A 24,980-nucleotide genomic window follows, 5' to 3' on the forward strand; every position below is an offset into this window, starting at 1 on the left:
AATCTGGAGTTCAGGAGACAGGTCCAGGTTGGAAACGTCAATTTGGGAGTCGTCAGAATATAGATGGTACTTAAAGTCAGGATGAGATCGTGTAAAGAGTGATTATAGATGGAGAAGGGATCTTATGAGCCCTGGGGCATACCAGTGTTTACAGGTCAGGAACAGGAAAGGTTCTAGGAAAGGGCACCCAGAAGGAGCGGACTGTGAAACAGGAGAAAAACAGAGAAAATGGTTTTCTAGAAGCCAGGTAAAGAACATGTTTTAAGGAGGGACTGATCAGCTCTGACAAGTGCTGTTAGGAATCATCTGGTCTAGGAGCAGGATCTGGGGGCAGTATGGCTGCACTCACAAGCCCACAGGGAGTCTGTGAGCTCACGGCTGGGGAGAGGAACAGCCCGAACGTGCAAACACACACACACACACACACACACACACACACACACACACACACACCATGCACGTACAGCCACACTGGCATCTCTATCTAGGACTTGGGAGTCTAGGCTGGGATTCAGAGGTTTGGGAGCACAGAGGTTCATTTTCGACAAGCACAGTTTCAGTGTGAATTATGTGAGCAATTACCTGATCAGAGTGAGTTCAAGAGAGAGGGAAGAAATTGCAGACAACAAGTGCAAACAGCACTTTCTAGGAGCTGTGCTGAAAAGGGACACGGAGGAATGAGGGGTAGCCAGAGAATCACGTACAGTGAAGACAGAGGTTTTGAAATGGCAGACACTGCATCCTGTTAGGGGAAATGATATGACAGAGGGGAAAACCGCTGATGCACGACGGGAGAATTAACAGAGTGACGTTCTTGACTTGACAAGAAGATATGGCGCCTGAAACAATGAGGGTAGTGTGTCCACAGCACAGGGGAGAAGGCAGAGCCCGTGCGCAGAGATAGAACTAGGTTGATGGATATGGCGCTGGGAGCTCAAGAAGGTCCGATGGCTTCTATTTTGTCAGTGAAATAGGAAGCAAGACCACTGCTGAGAAAGAGTATGGGGGAGGAGAAGGCAGAGGTTCAAAGGAGGAGGAGACAGGGGACAGTGATCACCCAGAACACCCGCCGAGGGAATGGCTCATTCTTGTGTCTCCTATAGCATCTCCATTACTTCAGCAAGTATGTTCTCAGTGTCTATCGTGTCCCAGCGCTAAGATAAACACCAAATGCTTCTTGAAAGAATGTGTGGACATAGCACATCTTCAAACACATCCCGAGCATGTTTTAGATTTGGAGCTGAGTGCAGCTTGGGTGGCTTGGCAGGGTAGAAGCAGTGGGGTTCCAGATTTGGAAGAAGCCAGAAGCTCTCTTTGGGCCACTACGGAAGCCTCCCAACCGGTTCCTTGGAAACCATTTGTTGGAGTCGTTTTCCTAAGTGATTACAAGAGCTTGTGACAAATTGCTTCTAGGGAAGAAAACAGGAGCATCGGGGTACAGAGGTGAGAAGTTTTTCAAGTACCCTTGTGTAGTGTTCATAGTAAAAAAAATTAACCATGTGCGTGTATCCGCTATTCAAAAGAAAAACAAAATCCCCTGCTCAAAAAATTTTCTATGGTTTTTCTACTGCCTGTAGGAGAAACAAAATCCTTAACTTACTCTATAATGCTCTGCATGGTATGGCCATGCCCACCTCTCCAGCCTGATCTCATATTCTCTCTTCCTTTGGCTCTCTCCAATGCAGCTACACTGGCCTGATGATTCAGCTGTTCTACATTCTTCTGGGCCTCAGGGCCTTCACACAAGCTTTTCTTTCTGCCTCACTCATTCTTACTCCCCACCTCGCCCTTCCCATTCTTTGCCAGTAAATTTCAGTTCTCAGCTTTAAACTGCTTTTTCGGAGAAGACTTCTTGACTGCATCCCCAATGCCCACCAGACTTGGTCAGTCCCCACACCGGGCACTCCAGCAGCAAAAAATTATGAAAATCACGATGAAGTGTAATTGGCTGATCAATTTGCCCCACTACGTCGTTATACCCAGGACAGGGTCCTTTGGAGCCCAGCCCAGCGTGTGGCACACAGTGGGTGCTCAATGACTATTAGCCGGAGGAAACTATGTCTTTTCTGGACCCTTCTCCATCTAAAGCAGCTGCGCTCAGGGCAGATGCGGGAGCAAGGAAGCCAGATGAGGAAGGAGCTGGAGCTGAGGCGCCCTTCTAGGCTTTCTCATTTAGAGGCCAGCAGGGGGTGACACTGCCGCTGTCCCTCGGTCCAGAGGGCGTGGCGGGAGAGATGGGCTGGGGTCGCCCCACCAGCTGGCGTGAACGTGGTGCTCACGGCGCCAGAAGGTTCGGAGACACGGCGTGATGGATCTGGCCTCCTCTCGAAGGCTGCTGGGGCCAGAGGACGGATTTGCCAGGTTTGAGTCCAAACACGGCCTCCTCCGCAAGAGAGGAAGCCTGGATCACCGACTGCGAACAAAAGACGCAAGGCAGAAAAGCCACAACCTGCCGGGTCTCCAACGCCTGCGTCTTCCGGGCGTCAGCAGCCCGGGTACAAGCCCGCAGACCAGCCCCAGCCGAGGAGAAAGCGCCTCTCCCCCGCGCCTGCGCACTCGGGGCCCTGCGCCCCGCTCACCCAGACCCCGCCCCTGGGAGGGCCCTCGCGCCCGCCCCGCCCCCCGCCTCTGCGTGCGCACCGCCTGGAGCCCGCCTCCGTGAAAGACTGCCGGGCGCATGCGGCGGGGCTTGTTCACTGGCGGCCCGGGGCCCAGCGCGCGCGTCGCACACCTACATCCTTAGCCGACGGCAGGCCTGGAAGCCGGCCTCAGGTAGGCTGACTCCAGGGATCCTGGGGGAACTGTTCTGCCTTGCAGGAATCGGCGGCGCTAGCTGAACCCGGCGCGGGACAGCCACACCGCCGGCTGATAGACACCGCTCCCACCAATCAAGGGTGAGGTGGCTCGCCGGCCTGACCAATGGGCTGCGTGCCTAACGGGAGTGGGGCGGGCGGGCGGCCAGGCCGGCTAGGAGCCGGCTCCCGCGCGCGGGGCCGCGTGGCCGGGCGCCGCTGGGAAGCCGGGCCGCAAGGGGCGTGGGGCGGCGGGAAAGGCCGCGGGGCCGGGGTCGCGGGGGCCGGCAGTACGCGCTGCAGCGCGACCTGGCTCGGCTGAGCAGGGGGCCGGGGATGACGCGTGGGACCGGGAGGGCAGTAGAGGCGCCGGAGCCCCTCTGCTCAGCCCTCCGGGAGAAGCTCCGGCGGCTGCCCCTCCTTGGGGACTGCCCGGGCCCTGGCCCCTCCGACCCTGGGGCACGGCCGCAGCCTGGCTGGGAGGCGGTTCAAAGTCTGAGACGCGCTGCCGCGTGGGGGATGGGTTCGGCGGCCTGGCCGCGGCCCCTCCGGCGCGCCCCGGCTCCAGTGGGCGGAAGGGGCCTTGCAGCTCGTCGGGGCTCGGGGTGCGGCCCCTTCGGCCCCACAGCCGGCGCGCTCTCCTCCTGGCCGCTCGTAGTGAGCATGCCGCGTTTTAAAGAAGTTCACTACGTTTGCGTGGCACACGTAGGTCCACACTCATAATTTCCAATCCGCAGCAATCCTGGTGACAGGCGATGCGGGGATCACCCATTTTTCCGATTTAAGGACCCGGGCTTCGGACACCTTGAGTGACTTGACAGGTCTCAGTACACAAGTGGTAGGGCTGGAGGTGGATCTCAAAACATTTTTATCGACAAAAAAGCTCCCCCCCCCCCCTTGCCATTTTTATTGAATTCCTCTGATGCAGTTTTTTTTAAAGATTATTTTTAGGTAATCTCTACACCCATCGTGGGGCTCGAACTCCCACCCCCGAGATCAAGAGTTGCATGCTCTACCGGCTGAACCAGCCAGGCACCCCTGATACCTCTTAATATATGTTACTTCTGTGCTTGAAAACTTTCCCATGTGTCCATCCTCTTCAGAATAAAGTGCAGATTGGACATTAAGGTTTCCACATGATTTGGACCCTTGCCTACATTTCCAGCTTATTTCCCACTGTCTTCCCACAGGCACCCTCCACCCCCCACCCCCTCTTCTTGGCCCTGCATCTGTTTTCTGTAGATGGCCTTCACCTTCCTGTTCACTCTGTTGCCTTCTCCATGCTTTATTTCTTGCTGTCAGTCCTTGAAGACCTGTTGCAGGTCTCAGGTCTACTAAGCAGGAGCAACTTGGATCCTCTCCCAGCCTTAATTTCTCTCACGTTCCTCTGCTAGGACATGATCTATACCCTGGTCTTGCCACTGAAAGCTTTCTGCTTTCTGTTCTCCATGTGTGCCTTTCATATGTTGTCCCTGTTTCCCACCATCAGTGGATTACTCATTTCTTTGTAAATGTTTTGTCTCTAACCGGACTGCCAGCAACTTGTGATATGAGCCCAGATCTGGTGAAGTTTTCTGGTCCCCGCTCTTCCCATAAGCAGCCTGAGGTGATCTCTGAAAATGGTTTGCTATTCACTTGACCCAGAAGACCCTACGAAATCATGCAAGTCAAGAGGTTTCAAATCTTTGTGTTCACTTTAAGAACACACGTGAAACTTCCCAGGCCATCAAGGGTATGCATATCCAAAAAGCCACCAAGTATCTGAAAGATGTCACTTTGTAGACACAGCGTGTGCCATTCCGTGTCACTGGAGTGGTGGAGTTGGTAGGTGTGGGTGTGCCCAGGCCAAACCGTGGGGCTGGACACGGGGTTGGTGGCCCAAAAAGAGGGCTGAATTTTTACTGCACATGCTTAAACATGCAGAGAAGAATGCTGAACTTAAGGGTTTAGATGTAGATTCTCTGGTTATTGGGCACATCCAGGTGAACAAAAGCCCCCAAGCTGCGGCGCAGAACTTACAGGGCCCGTGGTCGGTTCAACCCACACGTGAGCTCTCCTGCCACGCGGAGATGGTCCTTACTGGGAAAGAGCAGCTAGTTCCCAAACCGGGAGAGGAGGTTGCCGAAGAAAAAGAGATCCCGGAAGAAACTGGAGAAACAAAAACCTATGGCCTGGGAGTAAATTCTGCATAAAATAAATGCAAATAGAAGTAAAAAAAAACAAAACAAAACAAAAACTTTTGTGGTCCCCAAAGTGTCCAGCACGGTAGCACCTACATAGGGGGTCGCTCATCAGTGTGAGTGAGTGGGTCCTGTCAGCCTCTCCTACCTGGTCTGGGAGCCCATTGGGGTCTTTATTGCCAGGCACTGTGGGAGGCTGCAAGAATCTTCCCTCAAGAGAGGTGTTACCCTCTTCAGGTAAAATTGGGGCAAGTCGAATACAAACGGATGAAGAAGGAGTCTTCTGTAAAAGTAATCTCCATAACCCACTCTGAGAAATTTCTAGGAACATCTAAAATTTACTCTGAGAATTTAGTTCTATAGTGTCAGGGATATCCCTGGATAGAACACATCTAAAATGTAGCCAAGTCTGATAATTCGTGTGTCAGTAAGGATCTGTTTCACTGTGAGGTGACAGAGTAGTGTCCCCCCCCCCCCAAATATTAGGGACTTGGGGTCAAACAAGTTTTGGGGAAACTACACTGTATGCCCGTTTGGGGAGATCACAGAGCATATTAACTTATTAAAGGCTACTGGAGATCTGGCATTAAACCAATTGACTGTTTAACAACATTTCTGATTTTTATGTCCATAAAATGCTTTATGGGAACCCCACATACATTTTGCAGAAACCAAGGAGCATGCTTTTGGAAATGGTATAACAATGGCAAGAGCAAGTCACGGTCTGGTTGTCTTCCTTGCTATCCAAGGGGGGAGTCATTCTGAACATTCTTACTTTGCCAAGTGTATTCATTTCTGCCTTGGGGAGTGGGGCGGGGGAATGCTTCAGGCAGAACTCCCCGGTTTCCTTGTTCCTTTCTTAGCTTATTTTTATTATAAACTGGCTTCACATGAAGTGTTCCCAGAGGAGGAAAATGTCCTGACCATGCCAAAGCAAGCATTCTCTTCTACTTGGTGATTGTGTTTTGATCACATTTGGGTTTACTGACTAAATGATGTTTCTGAGCCTCTGAAGCTAGGGCCAGTGATGAATTCTCCCTGGCCAGCCTGTTGCTGTCACCTCGCCTCTTGCCTCTGCTGTTTCTTCCATCCACCCACCCTTTTTATCTGTCACCACATCTGCTGCTTCCATTCCCGGCCACAGCTGTACAGCTTTTTGGATTTAATGGGATCTGTCCTCTCTTTGAGTCCTCTGCCCATTATGTGTTTCAGGCTGGTTTGTTATCTGATGTTCCTTTCCTCCAGTATATATGGTTTCTCTTCATTTTATAGCTCGGAGAGAGTTTTGAGTTAAACAGCCGTACAACTGGGAAGGAGTAAGTTATTAATAAACTACAGGAGCAAACTACCTTTAACTAAAGGATTTTTAGGCTTAATTGCAACTCCTTTTAAATGTTGAAGTTCTTTTATTCTGTCTTCTGTAACCTAGTGAAGCTCTCTTTTCTTGGGGATACATTGTAGGTTAGTCAAAGACATTCTCTTTTGTGGGGCAATCAGGCAATCCAGGGCTCATCCAAGATTGAGACGTTGTTTCTCCCATGCAGGGAAAATAATGAGGCACCTGCTTTTGAACCCCGGGGTCTGCTGGCTATGTCAGCCAATGTTTGGGGCATAGCGTTCTGTCAGATTATTAAATTTATTTTTTTATTAGGTCGTCTCTCAAGGTTGTTGGTTGTCAGAGCTTTAAACAAAAGCTACATTATGTGACTAGTCATTGTTTTTCAACTCCTGTTTGACTAAAGCCATTCAGTGATCCTAAGAAATGTTTGTTAGGAGCTCACATCACATAACAACCTTCTAAAGTCGTGCGATGGAGAGGGAAACTGAGGCTCCCCAGGGGGGGTTCATAGCTAGGAAGCAGTACAGCTAGCCTTTGAACCCAGATACGTTTGCTTTGTGGAAATATATTTTATCTGTAATTTTTCCTTCTTCCATTCCCAGGCCAAAAAGTAAAATGAAGTACATTCTAGTTACTGGTGGTGTTATATCAGGAATTGGAAAAGGAATCATCGCCAGCAGCGTAGGCACGATACTGAAATCATGCGGTTTACATGTAACTTCAATTAAAATTGACCCATACATTAACATTGATGCGGGAACATTCTCTCCTTATGAGCATGGTAAGCACGATGCATTTCTTTCTTTTGTTAAAATAATAATTATGGAGTATGTGGAAGAATGTACATCAGCCCTTGGAAATTGTGTGTATTTTGTATTACGTGACTTGCATTTCCTGCCTTCCAAAAAGGTCCTTAGCATTAGCAGAATCTGTTTTTCTCACCTAGACAGAGAGGAAGCAGAAATCTAAATAGGCAACATAGTGATTAGAGTCTAGAGATTTCTATAATAGAAACCCCTCTCTGAGGGGGAAAAAGTAAGACATTTTTCCCTTTCCAGTTTTTATGCTGGTCTCCTATTGTGATGGTAGGAATGAACCATTCTGGGCAAGACTTCTAGAATGACGTCTCAAGGAATGAATGTCAAACAAAGGAATGGGAGAAACTTGGAGTTTCACAACTTTGGGACTAAAGTGTAGCCCAGAAGCTGGTTTTTGTAATCAGCAGGACCTTAGTATCCAGTGTGAGCTTTGAAGGAAATCATGCTTTTATCACGTTTGAAACCTTTTGCTGCACAAGTAGGCATTGTTGAAAGTTCTTTCTCTTTAGGCAGCAGATACCACACTCCTGTAAAGTTCCCTGTCTCCACCGCCCTTGAGGCTATGATTTCCTTCCGTTCAATGCTATTTTATAACTTCCTGATTCAGACCGAGCTTGTTGATAGGCTGGAAGTAAGCTATTGCCTTCTGGAGAATGGTTGGTGATATTTTTCTTTCTTTTGTGTCATATTTAGTTTTCTAGAAATAAATTTCTCTGCTTCATGTCCAGGTAATGCAGACTTTGTTCTATTTGAGTGTTTATATTTTGAGCCTCACATTTGCCATGACATGGGTGTTTCTCACTTACCCTGACCGTTTTCACTATTCACCGCAGGCGAGGTTTTTGTGCTGGATGATGGTGGTGAAGTAGACCTTGATCTAGGGAACTATGAGCGGTTCCTAGACATCCGCCTCACCAAGGACAATAATCTGACCACTGGAAAGATCTACCAGTACGTCATTAACAAGGAACGCAAAGGAGATTACTTGGGGAAAACCGTCCAAGGTAAAACTGGATTTGCCCTCAAGGTGTGAAAACCTTAAGCAGTTTGCTTTTCTTTTGTGAACAAAAATTTACTTTTCATGCAATTTCAGCCTGAAAGCGTCCAGGTATTGTTACTGAACCATGCCTTCTGTTGAAAATTTAGAGTTGTATGGCTGTTTACCCAAAAAGTAATTTGAAGGAGCCCCTGCTGCTGTATGAATGCCACTGAAGCTATCAGTCTGGCATGATTTGAGCCCAGAGAGCTGTTGTTTTTACAACAGTGATGGGTGTGAAGTGACGAAGGCAGCTAGATCAGGGCAGTCAGCCAGGCCGTGTATATATGTTGTGCATGTGGGACCCACTTGTAAACAGTGGTAGGACAAGAACGTGCGTTGTGTACGTTGGTCTGCAGGCTGGTCATCGGTGTGCGTGGGCCTGTGGGAGTCTGAGAAGTGGCTCTCTGGGTCTCCTGCCCTTTTACCAGCCAGCCTCACTTATGTTCGCCTGCTGCCCTGGGGTTTTGCACAGCGTTCATTTGAGAAAATTGCCACTCTTAAAAGGTGGGGTTGGAAAACCACTGGTATAGTGTGATGGCTTAAGTCCAAATTTGGGGGGGTGGGAGAGGTTTGCTGAAAAGTGGCTTTTCTCTGAGTTATGAGAGTGAATCTGCCCTTGGCTTTAGACTTTGTTAAATTGAAAGCCACTTAGCCCCGGCTTAGCCCATGTTTAGATCTTAGCCCTGCCACTTACCAGCTTTGTGAACACAGGCAGATTACTTAACCTCTTTGAGATCTGGCTCTCTTTTCTGCCAAATGGAGTTACTAACTACCTGGCTCTGCTGATTGCGTGGAGGGCGAAAAGAGCTGCGTGACACCGTTTCTCTGAGTTCCTGACACGTAGAAAGGGGATCAGTTAGGAATTAAGATGATCTCGATCATACGGTTTGTTGTTCTAGGCCTCCAGCGAATTCATTCTTGTGTGCATTCATTCGTCACATGTTTCTTGAATGCTCACTGCGGACATACCCTGTCTGGCGCTGGGGCTATGGATGAAGGAGACCAGCGAGGCTACCGCCCCCATGGGGGCTTCCGCGTGGGAGACACAAAAACAAACAGATGAAACAAGATGTCTGATAAGAGCTGTGAAGGAAATAGGAGAGAGAATGCGTGGGGACGGCCAGTTTGGACAGGTGGTTAGGGAGACTCCACGAGGGGGCATTCTGGAGGAGAGAGGCCAGCCAGGGGACAAGTGGAGGAGGGGCCTGAGGCCTGAGGCTACAGTCAGGCCAGGGGACCAGGGGGATGGGTGTGGGGAGTGGGGGCGGTGAGGTGGGCTGCAGCCAGGTTATGTAGGGCCTTTTGGGCCTTGGCCTGGAGTTTGGATTTTACTCAGAGCGGTGGGAAGCCATTGAAGAGTTTAAAACATGGGATGGGGGGAAACTGCATATTTAAAAGATCCCTTTGGCTGCTGTGTGTGCAGTAGATAATGAATATCCTTGTGCCTGAGGCACTGCTGCTTAAATACAGAGCAAGTTAAACAGTAATCCCTGCCCCTTAGGAACCTGCCTTCTGGCCCGACAGCTAGGGTTTTAAAAAGTGTTCAGCGCTGGCTGACTTTGCTGAGCACTGGCATGCTAGGCGCTCTGCTTAGCATTTTACCAGTGGTGGCTCATGAAATTTGCACAACTTTATGAGGTGGAAGCTGTTATCTCCACTTAGCGGATAGGGAAATCGAGCTTAAGAATAGTTAAGCGGTGTCCCAAGGATCCATACCTAATGAGAGGTGGAACTGAGGTTCGAATCTGACATTCTGGCCCCAGATGCTGTGCTCCTGACCACCCCGCCGTCCTGTACTCTCTCTTATCTGTGGATTGTGTATCCTCTGATAAACTGGAGCATAATGGAACAGGGGCCTGGAAGGCACCCAGGTGTGAAGTGCCAGCCTTCAGCAGTAGTGGTGCGGCGGCCACAGGGTCTGTTGAATGGTGGTGCAGCCCCGGTGCCCTCTGCAGAGGGGCCAGGGCTCTGATGCGGGTTCAGGATATACTCTTGGCCTTACCCTCTTGTGCTTTTAGCCACGACTTGGAAACCTGGAAAGGAGGCCACAGACAGTGGGAGCTCAAAGATTTCTTTAATTTTTTTTTTTTTAATGTTTATTTATTTCTGAGACAGAGAGAGATAGAGCATGAATGGGGGAGGGGCAGAGAGAGAGGGAGACACAGAATCCGAAGCAGGCTCCAGGCTCTGAGCTGTCAGCACAGAGTCCGATGCGGGGCTCGAACTGACAAACCGCGAGATCATGACCTGAGCTGAAGTCGGATGCCCAACCGACTGAGCCACCCAGGTGCCCTGGAGCTCAAAGATTTCTTAACGCCATGTAAGAGTGGTCTCAAAAATATGTTTATGACCCCTTCACCGCTCCAGGCAAAGATTGCAGCCGTTTGTTGTCATAGTAAGTGTATCTCCCTCCACCAGTGTTGATAGGAAAGTGTATGTTACGTGCCTCTTTCCTCTTTTCCAGTTGTCCCTCACATCACAGATGCAATCCAAGAGTGGGTCATGAGACAGGCATTAATACCCGTGGATGAAGACGGCCTAGAGCCTCAAGTGTGTGTTATTGAGGTTTGTAGGAGTCTTTTCTAACCAAGTGTACACACACATTCACCTCCTTAGTCAGCCATCAGCACCTGGTAAGACAGTGCTCTGTGAGGCCCTTGACCCTAACCACAGTGGGACAGGTAAGGGCACAGTGACAATCCTGGGATGGGGCCAGGCCATTGAAAGGGAGTAGGTGCAAGCCATCAGAGGTTCAGAGTGAGCCTCTTCATTCACTTATCATGACTGTACCAGTAAGAGCCGCAGGACACATTTTCCTCTCTCTCTTGAGAAAGTCAGCTGACCTTCATCTCTCCTCTGGTGGGAATCCTCTCATCTCTGAATGAGCCCCGTTGCTTTCAGTTTCTTTACTCCTGCTCTGCTGGCCCTAGCCGTTGGATGTAAAATAGAGGACTCAGAAATTCCATCAGCCTATTACTGATACTTTGTCACACAACAGTTATTTATGGCTAAGTAGATAAGATTTAGGTTTCTTGGCTTCGTGACTGGTATGAATAAAGTTTCTAGTATATCTTTCACCTGGCTTTTTCTTGGCCAGATCTGCCAGATCCATAACTTTGGGGAATGGAGAGCCTGTCCAGAAAAGTAACTGTTCAGGGTAAAGAAATGTCAGTTACTGCTAAGTGACATGAACTGCGCTCAGAGAGTCCACATTATGCTGTTACTGATTGCTGAGCTGAGATAATGGGGCGCAGTTGTCCGAAAACTGACCCATGAAAGGAAGGGTTAGTGCTTGATCTCTAACAGAACTTTGTTCTTGTAGCTCGGTGGAACGGTGGGAGATATAGAAAGCATGCCCTTTATTGAGGCCTTCCGTCAGTTCCAGTTCAAGGTCAAAAGAGAGAACTTTTGTAATATTCACGTCAGTCTAGTCCCTCAGGTAAGGCATTCGAATTTTACTCTGTGGAGGTGGGAAGGAGAGAGAAGAGGGTCCTTTTCCTTCCTTGTCTATTTTAGGTGCGTGAGATGCAGGGAAGAAAGACCGTCTTTGTGAATTTAAAATTACTGTAATCAGACTTTTGGAAAAGCTCAGATGGAAAACATTTGGAAAATTAGCCAGGGAAGTTGCGGTTGAAGGTGGCGGATTGAAAATGTCCCATTTGGGGGCCCTGGGGGGCTCAGTCAGTTATACGCATCTGACTTCTGCTCAGGTCATGAGCTTGTGGTTTGTGGATTCGAGCCCCGTGTCAGACTTTGCGCTGACAGTGCGGAGCCTGCTTGGGATTCTCTCTGCCCCTCCCCCACTCACACTTACTCTCAAACTAAATAAACTTAAAAAAAAAAAAGTCCCACTTGTCTCTACTATACGGTGAAACCCCACTACAGCTAGAGCAAAGGGAATTTTTTTTTTTTAATGTTTGTATATTTTGAGAGAGAGAGTGCGTACATGCGTGCACTTGAGCAGGGGAGAAGCAGAGAGAGAGAGAGAGAGAGAGAGAGAGAGAGAGAGAGAGAGAGAGAATTCCAAGCAGGCTCCATGCACCGGGAGATCATGACCTGAGCTGAAATCAAGAATCAGATGCTTAACTGACTGAGCCACCCAGGCACTCCCAAGTGGGCAGTATTTAAATACTCAAACACATGTTAACACTGGAGAGGTATCATGAGATGGGCTGCAGGCACGGGACAGGTGCGTGTGTAATAGAGGGAGAGGGTTCCTCCTCTAACATGGAAATCAATAGAAAATGCCTCAAACTACATGTCTGGACGTAGCGGGAAGCATACCAGAAGGATCATTTAAGAGTGGAAGATTGGCTACCCCTGGGGTTCGAGGAAGGGGAGGGGTTCACTGTCCTGTTGTTCAGAACAGACCTTGTAGAACCATTTGACTCTAAAATCTATGCACGAGTACCTTTGACAAAAATAAAAACTAAATTAGATAAATGATCAATAAAGGAAGTTCAGAGAAAAGTCATACTTAAACAAATTTTTTATCATAGAGAAATTAACTTTTTTTTTTTCCCTTTTGTAAAATAGCCAAGTTCAACAGGGGAGCAGAAAACTAAACCCACCCAGAATAGTGTTCGGGAACTTAGAGGGCTCGGGCTTTCTCCAGATCTGGTAAGATTTTATGATTCCCTGGTTTCAAGCTTGATCTTGTATGCTTAATTAAAATCTCTCTCTCATGGGAAAAATAAGATAAAAACTGAGAGGGAGGCAGACCATGAGAGACTCTTGAATCCAGAGAACAAACTGAGGGCTGCTGGAGGGGAGGTGGGTGCGGGAGGGCCTAAATGGGTGATAGGCATTAAGGAGGGCCCTTGTTGGGCTAACCACAGGGTGTTACAAGTAAGTGATGAATCACTGGGCTCTTCTCTCTCCTGAAACCAGTACGACACTATGTGTTAACTAATTTGGATTTAAGTAAATTAAAAAAATTTTTTTTTAATGCAAAAAAAAAAATCTTCCATGTACCGTATGACTTCACTTATATGGAATTAAAAAACAAAACAAACAAAAAGAGACCCGTACATCTAGAGAACAAACTGGTGGTTGCCAGAGGGAGGGGCGGTGGGGGGATGGGCAGGATGGGAGACACAGGCTGCCAGTTATGGAATGAATAAGTCAAGGGGATGAAAGGCACAGCGGAGGGAATATGGTCAGTGGTGGTGTAATGGCGTCCTGTGGTGGTGACACAGGTAGCTGTACTTGTGAGCAGAGCGAAGGGTATAGAGTTGAATCATTAGGTTGTTTTTCTGGAGCCACTGCAACATTGTGTATCAACTATACTTCAGTTTAAAAAAAAACAAACAAAATTTCTGCTTCACAGCAGGTAAGACCTCTGTTTTCTTGGCATGCTTTTCGTTGGTGGTGGAGAAACAGGGTTAGTGCTTTGAAGTGGGGTTGCCTTTTACAAAGATTTCCTCATGGGCATGCATGAGGTCATGCTTTGTGTCTCCTCTCTGTCTGTCATTTGTTGTCCCTTCCTCCCCCTGCCCAAGACATTAACTGAGGAAAAAACCCCAGTTGGTTCCTGTAGCTCATTATCTGTGTGTTCATCTGTACCATTCCCCCCCCCCCCCCCTTAATGTTTCTCTGGAGCGGGATTTAGGCATTTCAGCTTTGAAAACAGGTCATATTTTCATAGTTGGTGTGCATTGTGCCGGAGTTAACATTTTCATCCAGCTTAAGAAGCGGGTGTCTGTTTTAATTTCAGTCAGGAGAAAAACCCAACTTTGTGATCCCTTCCTTCTGTCCAAACGGCTTACTTTCTTTCCTGCTAGGTTGTGTGCAGGTGCTCAAATCCTCTGGACACATCGGTGAAGGAGAAAATATCCATGTTCTGCCACGTCGAACCTGAACAAGTAAGTAGGAATTTCATATTCACGTAAATCGTGTTGGATTTCTAGTTACCCGGAAGTCTCTTCACCGCTTTCCTGAGGCTTGTTGTCCTTTTCCAATTTGAGACATTGGACTGTTCTCCAGAACTGATTCCTGTTGGCTCTGTGATTCTCCAGTACCTTACCTCTTTGGCTTTCTGAACATCCTTGCCCCCTCCTGCCACTTCTCCCCAACTCCTTGTACTCTGCTCCAGCCATGCTGAATGGGTCGCCCTCCCCGTCGGCCTGGCTTTGTCCTATTCATTTTCATCCCTTGGGGTCCAGCCAGGACACAGTATTGTCTGACAGCCTTTACCTGTCAAACCACATCACCTCCATACCTCATGGTTGGTCTTTCTTGGGTGACCTGTGTGTATTATTACAGGTGCTGGTTGTGAACCTGTCCTACTGCCCCTCTGTGAGTGTGTGTGTGTGTGTGTGTGTGTGTGTGTGTCCACGTGTCCATCTGTGTTTGCCTCCACTCATAGACTTTGAGTTTCTTGAAGGCAAGGACCACCTCATTCAACTTTATACTCCTAGTGCCTGGTGTCTGAGGTGGTAAAGGCTCCAAACCTATTTTATTTTCTCTTATTTTATTTTTTTAAGTTTGTTTGTTTGTTTATTTTGAGAGACACAGACAGTGTGAGTAGGGGAGGGGCAGAGAGAGAGGGAAAATCCCAAGCAGGCTCTGCACCATCAGCGTAGAGCCCGTTGCGGGGCTCGAGCTCATGAAACTGAGATCACGACCTGAGCCAAAACCAAGAGTCGGACACTTAACCGACTGAGCCACCCAGGTGCCCCTAAACCTATTTTAGACTTTTTCATGACCTGTGCTAATGGAGGGTGCCCACCGAACAGGAAATTCACATTTGGGGTATGGTGGGGACGTCCTGGTGGTGGTAAGTTGAGACTGTGGCTCTGGTCAGGTTTGGCTGAAGGAGGGGAGAAGGGACGTTGAGGTCGAGGAATCTGTGACTAGATTGTGGGTGGTTTGTTTTGCTGGTGGGTTACTGGGGATCAGGAGGTTTGGCTGAAGGAGGGGAGCCTGGCTGGCCTGGAGAGGAGAGAATCAGCGGCAGAGTTGTATTTCATCCATCCATTTACAGGACAGCGAGGAGGATGGAAGTGAGGGTAAGAAAGTCTGGCCTGGCATTGAAGTGAGCAGAGCAGGACAGCCTCTGACCTCCCCATCTCGGGGGGCGCTCAGGCGTCAGGGTGTGAGCAAGGCCTGGGGCCTGAGATCAGTGTTCCTAGTGTGCTTCCTGATCTGGGAGCTCTGTCTCAGGGATTCGGCTTCATGCTAAAGACCACATCTTCCTCGACTTCACAAAGAGCTAAATCCTGGTAAACCTGTTGTAAGTTGAAAACATCGTTAAGTCGAAAATGCAATTAGTACACCTAACCTACTTTAAGTGTGCTCAGAAAACTTACATTAGCCTGTGGGTGGGCAGAATCCTCTCACACAAAGACGATTTTACAACAAAGTGTTGAATGTCTTGTGTAGTTTACTGAACACTGTACTGAGAGTAGAAAACAGAGTGGTTGTATGGGCACAGGATGGCTGTAAGCATATCGGTTTTTCACACTGGTGATCGTGGGGCTGACTGGGGACCGTGGCTCACTGCCACTGCTGGGCACCACGAGAGCGGGGGTACCATGAGAGAGGATACGGCCTGTTGCTAGCCTGGGAAAAGATCAAAATGCAGAGTACCCTTTCTGCCAGCTGTGTGTGTTTTTCACACCATCCCAAAGCAAAATACAGTAAGTTGAACCATTGTAAATTGGGGACTATATGTGGCGCACCAGAATAATTTCATTGTTACGAGCAACCTTTTTATCATGCACTTCAATTATTTGAGATATTTCTATCCTAGCAAGTGAGGGTAATTCAATTCCGTGGTAGACTAGGTTATTAAAATTATTCACTGTTAAAAATGTGACAGGTGTTTCTAGATTTAAATTTGAATTTCAAACCTTTTGCCTGTTTTTTAATTGAGTTGCTTATCTTCTAGGAGTTCTCTGCATATTCTGAATAAAAGTCTTTTATTAGATACATGGTTTGCACATTTTCCTCCAAGGCTCTTATTTTTTTAATGGTGTCTTTTGGAACACAAAAGCTTTTACATGATGATGAACTCCAGTTTATCCATTTTTTTTCTTTATAGATTGTGCTTTTGGTATCCTATCCAAGAGCTCCATTTAAAAAATGCCACAAAGATTTCCTTCTGTTTCATTCCAAAACTTTTATAATTTTAGGTCTTTTGTTTAGGCCTAGGATCCACTGTGAGTTAACTTTTATGTATAGCAACTTTCCAGTAAAAGTTGAAATTCATCTTTTTGCCTGTGGATAGTCAGTTCTAGGTCCATTTGTTGGAAGGACTGTCCTTCAATAATAATCTATAATTTCTTCATAAAGCTGCTTTTTAAAGATTCAACTATCTTTGTGAAGTTTTTTTCTAGATTTAATTATAGGTGTTCATAATTTTTGTAACTACATGAATGGCATGTTTTTAAACTTAAATTTCCTGATTAGATATGACCCATGTATAGCAATCTTGCAGACTTCTGTCCATGGATCTTAAGCCTAGCAGCCTTACTGAAATTCTGTTAGTTTTGATTGTTTACCAGTAAATGCTCATGGTTTTTATGGATAAGCAGTAATAGTGTATGAAATTCTTGGCACTTTCTTATTTTCCAGCACATATATATTTTTTTTTCTTAAAAAATTTTTTTTAAATGTTTGTTTATTTTTGGGAGAGAGAGAGATAAGAGTGTGAGTGGGGGAGGGGCAGAGAGAGAAGACATAGAATTTGAAGCAAGCTCCAGGCTCTGAGCTGTCAGCACAGAGCCTGCCGCGGGGCTCGAACTCATGGACCATGAGATCATGACCTGACCAAAGTTGAATGCTTAACCTACTGAGCCACCCAGGCGCCCCTTTAAAATTGTTTTTTTTTTTTTTTTTAATGTTTATTTATTTTTGAGAGAGAGACGGAGTGGGAGCGGGAGCGGGAGAGGAACAGAGAGAGGGAGACACAGAATTCAAAGCAGGCTCCAGGCTCTGAGCTGTCAACACAGAGCCCAACATGGGGCCTGAAGTCATGAACCATGAGATCATGACCTGAGCCCGAGTCGGATACTTAGCCGACGGAGCCACCCAGGTGCCACTGCTTTTTTTCTTACTTAATTGTAATGGCTAATATTTCTAGTACATTATTGAATAGAAGTAGTCATAGTGACCACTTTTGCCTTCTTTCAGACTTTAAATATTAAGCGTTAATATTAAATATTGAACAAAATGATGTTTGCTGTGGTTTTTTTTTAAACATTTTTCACATTTTCCCTTTTACTCATACACCAAGAATTTTAATCATGGATTGGTTTTGAATTTTTATTAACTCTGCATCCACTAAGGCAAATTTTGTTTTCCTTCTTTAATCTGTTCGTGTAGTAAATCCCACTGTTAAATATCCTAATGCAGCTGTTCTCAAACTCAGCCCGGAAAAGTGCTATGCCTGCTTCCCAGCCCCAGAGATTCTAGTTTAAGTGATGTGTGGTGCAGTATGGGCTTGTGGATTTTTTTTTTTTAATTTTTTTTTTTAACGTTTACTTATTTTTGAGACAGAGAGAGACAGAGCATGAACGGGGGAGGGGCAGAGAGAGAGGGAGACACAGAATCGGAAGCAGGCTCCAGGCTCTGAGCCATCGGCCCAGAGCCCGACGCAGGGCTCGAACTCACGGACTGTGAGATCGTGACCTGAGCTGAAGTCAGATGCTTAATCGACTGAGCCACCCAGGCGCCCCTGGGCTTGTGGATTTTTAAAAGGTCTCCCAAGTGATTTCAGTGTACCACCAAGTTTGACAGCCATTGTTCTTGGGACAAATCCTACTTCAACATGAGTGTTTTTAAAACTACATTTATGTTTGGTTTGTGATTTTTTTAAACAAAAATTTTAATGTTTATTTATCATTGAAAGAGAGACAGAGCATGAGCGGGGGAAGAACAGAGAGAGGGAGACACAATTTGAAGCAGGCTCCAGGCTCTGAGCTGTTAACACAGAGCCTGACGTGGGGCTCGAATTCACAAACCACGAGATCGTGACCTGAGCCGAAGTCAGATGCTTAACCAGCTGAGCCACCCAGGTGCCCTGTGATTTTTTTTTTTTTTTAAAGGATTTTTGCGTCCATGTTCTTAAGAGATTAGCCGCTAATTTTTTATTCTGTTCTTGAGTTGGTTTGGGTGATTTCTACTTTTCCTAGAAAATTGCCCTTTTTGCCATTTTCAGATTTGGAAGTTATTTTCTGACGGTGACATAGCCAGTAGGAGGGTGCCAGCCCAGTTAGCTTTTGTTTGTTTTTATTAATAACCTTTGCTCCTTTCTCCGCAGGTGATCTGTGTCCACGATGTCTCATCCATCTACCGAGTCCCCTTGTTATTAGAGGAGCAGGGGGTTGTAGATTATTTTCTCCGGAGACTTGACCTTCCAATCGAGAGGCAGCCACGAAAAATGCTGATGAAGTGGAAAGAGATGGCAGACAGGTTTGCGTCGTGATAAGGACCTGGGAGTTGGAGGTTTTGTTCTCCTTTTCGTGAGGTCTCAGGGAATTCGCTTGTGCTGTCAGCTCGTATTAGAGAAGGTCTTCGTGGTGAGAGGTGTTGAGACAGGTTCAGGGATGAGGAGGTCCTGGTAGAGCTGAGTTCAGGTCACACACCTATCGCCTTAGGTCCCCTCGACTAGAGAATCAGCGCCAACTGATCACACCTGGGCGAGCCGTCACGCCTGAGGCCCACACGGATGGCGGACCAAGCCCGCAGCACTCCTGGGGCGCCTCCCGGCACCTGAGCTGCGTGTGGGACTGTGCTGCTCACCGCGCACCAGGGAAGGAGGAGCAGGGGTGCCTAGCCTGGTGTGTGGCTACTGCTGCCAGAGAGTGTCGCTCTGACACTGTCCCTGTTCCTTTTTTTTTTTAACGTTTATTTTTTATTTTTGAGACAGAGCGAGACAGAGCATGAACGGGGGAGGGGCAGAGAGAGAGGGAGGCACAGAATCAGAAGCAGGCTCCAGGTCTGAGCCGTCAGCCCAGAGCCTGACGCGGGGCTCGAACTCACGGACCGCGAGATCGTGACCTGAGCTGAAGTCGGACGCTCAACCGACTGAGCCACCCAGGCGCCCCAGTCCCTGTTCCTTTTTAAGCCCGGCGATGCTTTCACGCCACATCAGAGGTCTTCACGCGGCGCCTCAGAGCCCCGGGTGTGTGCCCTGTCGCAGCTGCCGAATCAGCCCGACGGTGTTAATAAGCGCTCGTCACGTTGCTCTGTGATGCTTACTTTCCTTTTGACACTTTCCCTTTCAGCCTTCGTCCGTCTACACGTGTATCCGTATGTCGCTACAAAGATGGCGCACAGTTCTCTGATATTTTTTCATACAGTATTACCAACTTGTTAAAAAAAATGTTTCTTTTGAGAGAGAGGGAGAGAGGGAATCCCAGGCAGGCTCCGTGCTGAGCACAGAGCCTGGCATGGGGCTTGATTCCACGAAACAGGAGATCATGACCTGCACTGAAAGCAAGAGTCAAACACTTAACCATCTGAGCCACCCAGGCACCCCATAAACTTTTTTGATCTGTTACTAATTACTTTATGATGAAAAAAAATTCTTTTAAATGTTTATTTATTTTTGAGACAGAGAGAGAACAGAGCATGAGCGGAGGAGGGGTATAGAGAAGCGGGGGCGGGGTGGGGGGGAGACACAGAATCTGGAGCAGGCTCCAGGCTCTGAGCTGTCAGCACAGAGCCCGACGCGGGGCTCGAACTCAAGGAGCGTGAGATCATGACCTGGCCGAAGTCGGACGCTCAACCGACTGAGCCACCCTGGCGCCCCATGATGAAAATTTTTAATGAGTATAGACTGCTGTGTGAATATTTTTGACTCTTTCCTTCATCACATTAACTCTTATGAATTGTCTGTTCATGTCTGTTAGTTTTTCTTGCTCCTTGGGATTTTAATGTTTCCTGGTTTTGTTTTTTAAGTGTCCATCCTTTCTTTCTTTCTTTCTTTCTTTCTTTCTTTCTTTCTTTCTTCCATCCTTCCTTCCTTCCTTCCTTCCTTCCCTCCCTTCTTTCTTTCTTTCTTTCTTTCTTTCTTTCTTTCTTTCTTTCTTTCTTTCTTTCTTTCTTTCTCTTTCCTTCCTTCCTTCCTACCTACCTACCTAATCTATCTATGTATCTATAAAGAGAATCCCAAGCAGACTCCTCACTGTCAGCACGGAGCTCAGTGCGGGGCTCAATCTCACAAACCACAGGATCATGACCTGGGCTGAAACCAAGAGTTGGACACTTAACTATCTGAGCCACCCAGGCGCCCCTAAAATCCTACTTTCTTTACAAAGCCTGCCACATGGATTTGAAAGTAGCTCCCTCTCTACTGTCCTGGAAATGAAACTCAGATAATACCTGCTCTCATTATATTCTTCCCAGAGATGTTTTTCTCCTTTTTAGAAAGCAGTTTTGATCTCATGATGGCATATACATTCTAAATAATTTGGTGTTTCTTGGCCTTTCATAGATACGATCGCTTGCTGGAGACCTGCTCTATTGCCCTCGTGGGCAAATACACCAAGTTCTCAGACTCGTATGCCTCTGTCATTAAAGCTCTGGAGCATTCTGCCCTGGCCATCAACCACAAGTTGGAAATCAAGGTAAGGATGGGTGGCGCATATTCGGCTGAGGCATGAACGGGGAGGCCTTCTGCGTTCTCATAGATGCTGCATGATATCTACTTTATATTTTTGGAACTCAGAATTTCTTTTTAGGAAGAGAAAGGATTCATGGTTGGCTCCTGGCTTGGAGAGAACAGTACAACATTTTCAGGAGGTGTTGAAGGGGAGAGATGGTCAGAGTAGTAGTTGAGAAAGTGAGTAGTTGAGTTTGAATTATCAGGTGACCAAGTAAAATTGACCCATGGGCATGGGGGAGCCCCAGTGAGCCAGAGGCACCCTGCATAATTGCTCTTCACTTACCTTTGCAGTGGAAATGCTAACACCCACCTGCTGGAGCTGGGAGGTTTACTCTGAAATGTATGTCCAGTTGCCTGGTCAGTGCCTGGAATGTGGGCAGCCTCCAGGGAATAGCACGTCTTGTGTTTTGCCCTATGACTTGATGGGCGGGAGCTGAGCCGATGGGGCACGGCCCCTGCTCATCTTCTTGGGGCAATAGAGTATTAAGGTTCGGGACTCCAATTCCGGCTGTCCTCCCCACTGGCACTGGGGTTGGCCTTCTACTTCACCAGGTGTTTCTCAGCATCATAATTTAGTTTGCTTTGTGCTTGCGAACAGGTTGCTGTGGAATGTCTTACTGTATAGGTTTTAAGAATTATGGAATCTTATTCCACTTCCCTGACTTCCTCTTGCTGCTGCTTTGGCTCATTCATCTGCTGTATCCACTTGGACGTAGTCTGTGCCTGTCGTTAGATGCGGGGCTGAGAGGTGAATGAGTCAGTGAGGTCTCTGAGATGTGACACACAAGAAGGGGTGAATCTGTCTGGGTAGACGTGTGAGGAGGGCAGACTTCCTCAAGGAGGGACTCTGGGAGACTTTGGGAAGATGGGTAAGGCAGAAGGGAAGGGCGTCTGGACAGAAGGTAGAGAATACCCAAGGGCTTGGAGATGGGGAATAGTTGGGAAGTCCATGGATGGACAAGTGTGACTCAGAAGATATCTGGAGACAGGCCTGTGAGGTCATGAATCCCACCAACTGGGCCACAGCTGGGTCTTACCCTGAGGTTTAGGGAAGTCACTGCAGGGTATTAGGCAGGGAAAAAGGTGAATGACATAATAAGTGGGCAAAAGATTTGAATGGACACGCCCACAAGAGATGCACCTGATGTATGTGAAGAGACGGTCAAGGTCAACACCTTCAGTGCAGATGCAAATAAATGCCAATGAAATATCTGTGAGATACTAACACACACCCGCCAGAGGGGCTACGGGCGTTGGTGAGGATGTGGAACTCTCATGCCTTGCTGGTGGGAATGTGAAATGTCACAACTGCTTTAGAACAGTCTGGTAGTTTCATATAAAGGTAGACGTACACTTTATGACCCTGCAGTTCCACTCCCAGGTATTTACTCAAGAGAAGTGAAAACAAAAGTACACACACACACACACACACACACACACACACACAATTGTATACAAAAAGACTATTATTTTAATAGCCTAAGTCTGGAAGCAACCCTAACTATCCAGAGTGAGGCAATATACACACTGAGGTATATTTCCACAGTGGGAAACTGCCCAGGGATGAATCTCAAAAACATACTGAGCCAAAAAAGCCAGACACAGGAGGCTGTATGTTGTATGTTTTCATTTCTGTGAGGTTCTAGAAGAGGCATCTGTGGTGACAGAAAGCAGAGCCAGGGGCCTCTGGGGCAGGAAGTGGAGAGGAGACTGCTTGCAGGGGAGCAGAGGGAACTTCCGGGGATGGCACTAGTTTTCTTCGCCATTGATTGTGGCGGTGGTCACACCTTCGTGTGTGTGTTTGACAAAACTCATCAGAGTGTGCACCTTAAAATGCCTGGATCTTACTGTGTGTCAGTTATACTTCAGTAAAGGTGAACAAAATGAAAAGCAGCCTGGGGGTGCCTGGGTGGCTCAGTCAGTTGAGCATCTGACTTCGGGTCAGGTCATGATCTCACAGTTCATGAGTTTGAGCCCCGTGTCGGGCTCTGTGCTGACCGCTCGGAACCTGGAGCCTGCTTCGGATTCTGTGTCTCCCTCTCTCTGCTCCTCCCCCGCTCACTCTCTCTCTCTCTCTCTCTCTCTCTCTCTCAAAAATAGATACATTAAAAAAAACAAACAAAAAAAAAACCAGCCTGGGTTGAAGGTGGGCTTGGGGAGATGTATCTGGATGGAGAGAACACGGCAGAGCCGCTCCAGTGTGCTGAGCATAGGGCCTTGGGGAGGCAAATGAGTTTTGAAGGAAACGTTTGTGTTTTACAATATAAGAAAGATTTTCAAGTCTGTTTGGAGATTATCACCGAGTTTAAATATATGAAGGTTCTAATTTTAAAACCCGATTTTTAAGGGAGATAGGACACTGATAATATAATTCGGGAATGGGGGGAAGAAAGCAGCTCTGGAGTCATGGCCTACTTCTTGTCTCCTCTGTCCGCATAACCCCCAGTACATAGATTCCACGGACTTGGAGCCCAGCACCCTGCAGGAGGAGCCCGTACGCTACCACGAAGCCTGGCAGAAGCTCTGTAGCGCCCAGTGAGTAGTGCCCTCTGCCCAGCTTCCGGGGGCTCGGGGGTGGGCTCGGGGAGCAGAGTGCCGGGCTCTTGTGCACCAGTAGTAGGTAATCTACTTTTTGAATGGCTTTTGATTACCGAAAGGGCCGCAGTCTGGATGATTTAAGCCTTACAGAAATACAGCTTATCAGCACAGTTGAATCTGAAGAAAACATGACATTTGTCGTATGCATCTACTCATGAGGCTTAAAGATTTTCACCAGGGCGGGGAGGGGGGCGCCTGGGTGGCTCAGTCAGTTGAGCGTCCGACTTCAGCTCAGGTCATGATCTGGTGGTTCATGAGTTCGAGCCCCGCGTCGGGCTCTGTGCTGACGGCTCGGAGCCTGGAGCCTGCTTCGGATTCTGGGTCTCCCTCTTTCTGCCCCTTCCCTGCTCGCTCTCTCTCTCTCTCTCTCTCTCTCTCGAAAATAAATAAAGATTAAAAAAAAATTTTTAAAGATTTTCATCTGGAACATTTGATGAGGACCCTTCAGTGGAGTCTCATAGTTTGTTTTTGGCAGCCATTACTTATAATGCTAGAAAATCACAAAATTCTAGATCACTGGAACAATTGGATGTTATGGGCCCCTATAGCTATGAATGAGACCCCAAGCTCAACAGGCCATCTGAGAGGACGAGGAAGGCTCCTTTCCCGTTCAGGGGAGCACTTTAAGCCAAGAAGTAAAAAGTTGCATTTATAGCAATATAACCTATACTAAATATTAGGAAAGAATCTGTGTGTGCCACCTCTTACCTGTAAGCGTTTTGTAGCATTACTCAGAACCATTTCGTGTGCATCTTTTTTTTTTTTTTTTAATGTTTATTTGCTTTTGAGAGAGAGAGAGTGCACGTCGGGGAGGGACAGAGAGAGAGGGAGACACAGAGTCCAAAATGGGCTCCAGGCTCTGAGCTGTCAGCACAGACCCCGACGCAGGGCTTGAACTCATGAACCGTGAGATCGTGACCTGAGCCCAAGTGGGACGCTTAACTGACTGAGCCACCCGGGCGCCCCTTCATGTGCATCTTCTAAGTTCATAGTATTTGGTGTTTATATACAGCTCACTGGCAGTCTTGCAATCACGATATAGCCCCAGTGGCAAAACACGCGGAGTGACTTCGTGGCATCCGTGTCTTGGGAATGGCTCCTTGGGTGCTTACTGCGAGTTGGGCTGGTGGGCCGGGTCCATTGCCTTGTGGTGTGCTCTCTTGTACAGTGGAGTGCTGGTTCCAGGGGGATTTGGTGTTCGGGGGACGGAAGGAAAGATCCAAGCCATCGCCTGGGCTCGGAAACAGAAGAAGCCTTTTTTGGGTAAGGAGTAGGAGAGGTCAGGAGAAGGTGCCACATGGGAGCCTGTAAATAAAACAGGGAGGTCACTGGAAGCAAGCTTAGGTGCCCTCATTCTAGATGTCAGCTCAAGTAGAAGCCAGTTTGGTTCTGTTTGGGAGAAATTCAGACTCCCTTAAGCGTGAAAAGTTTTAAGAGCTCGTACGTTCATCCACGTGTCCGTGTCGTGGAATTTGGAGAGAATGAAATGGCAATCAGGAAATTTTGGCTGTTCGCTGAGCCCGGCTGTTGGGCAGGACATGCGAAGCTAGGTTTTATATCCTCACTTGGAATTTGGGCCCAGTGGTTTTGGATGCTTCCTG

At 47.7% G+C, this 24,980-nt stretch overlaps 1 protein-coding gene and 1 pseudogene across 3 annotated transcripts in view; both read left to right on the plus strand.

Annotated features, from left to right (window-relative positions):
* Nucleotides 1-2,666: 2,666 nt before the first annotated feature.
* CTPS1 (CTP synthase 1) overlaps nucleotides 2,667-24,980 on the plus strand; it is a 30,931-nt gene continuing 8,617 nt past the window's right edge. Inside the window, exons 1-11 of one of the 3 annotated variants that reach the window (XM_042996804.1) lie at nucleotides 2,667-2,894; nucleotides 6,914-7,092; nucleotides 7,963-8,133; nucleotides 10,633-10,733; nucleotides 11,491-11,607; nucleotides 12,705-12,788; nucleotides 13,952-14,032; nucleotides 18,433-18,584; nucleotides 20,611-20,743; nucleotides 23,228-23,316; nucleotides 24,548-24,642. In XM_042996804.1, coding sequence (XP_042852738.1) covers nucleotides 6,927-7,092; nucleotides 7,963-8,133; nucleotides 10,633-10,733; nucleotides 11,491-11,607; nucleotides 12,705-12,788; nucleotides 13,952-14,032; nucleotides 18,433-18,584; nucleotides 20,611-20,743; nucleotides 23,228-23,316; nucleotides 24,548-24,642 — 1,189 coding nt within the window. In that variant the 5' untranslated portion in view covers nucleotides 2,667-2,894; nucleotides 6,914-6,926. Of the gene's footprint in view, nucleotides 2,895-6,913; nucleotides 7,093-7,851; nucleotides 7,858-7,962; nucleotides 8,134-10,632; nucleotides 10,734-11,490; nucleotides 11,608-12,704; nucleotides 12,789-13,951; nucleotides 14,033-18,432; nucleotides 18,585-20,610; nucleotides 20,744-23,227; nucleotides 23,317-24,547; nucleotides 24,643-24,980 lie in introns of those variants that run through there. The other 2 variants (XM_042996803.1, XM_042996805.1) reach the window with 2 other exon arrangements.
* Nucleotides 4,082-4,984, plus strand: LOC122240763 (annotated as a pseudogene).

This window comes from Panthera tigris, chromosome C1, assembly GCF_018350195.1.
Source record: "Panthera tigris isolate Pti1 chromosome C1, P.tigris_Pti1_mat1.1, whole genome shotgun sequence".
Classification (NCBI taxonomy): Eukaryota; Metazoa; Chordata; class Mammalia; order Carnivora; family Felidae; genus Panthera; species Panthera tigris.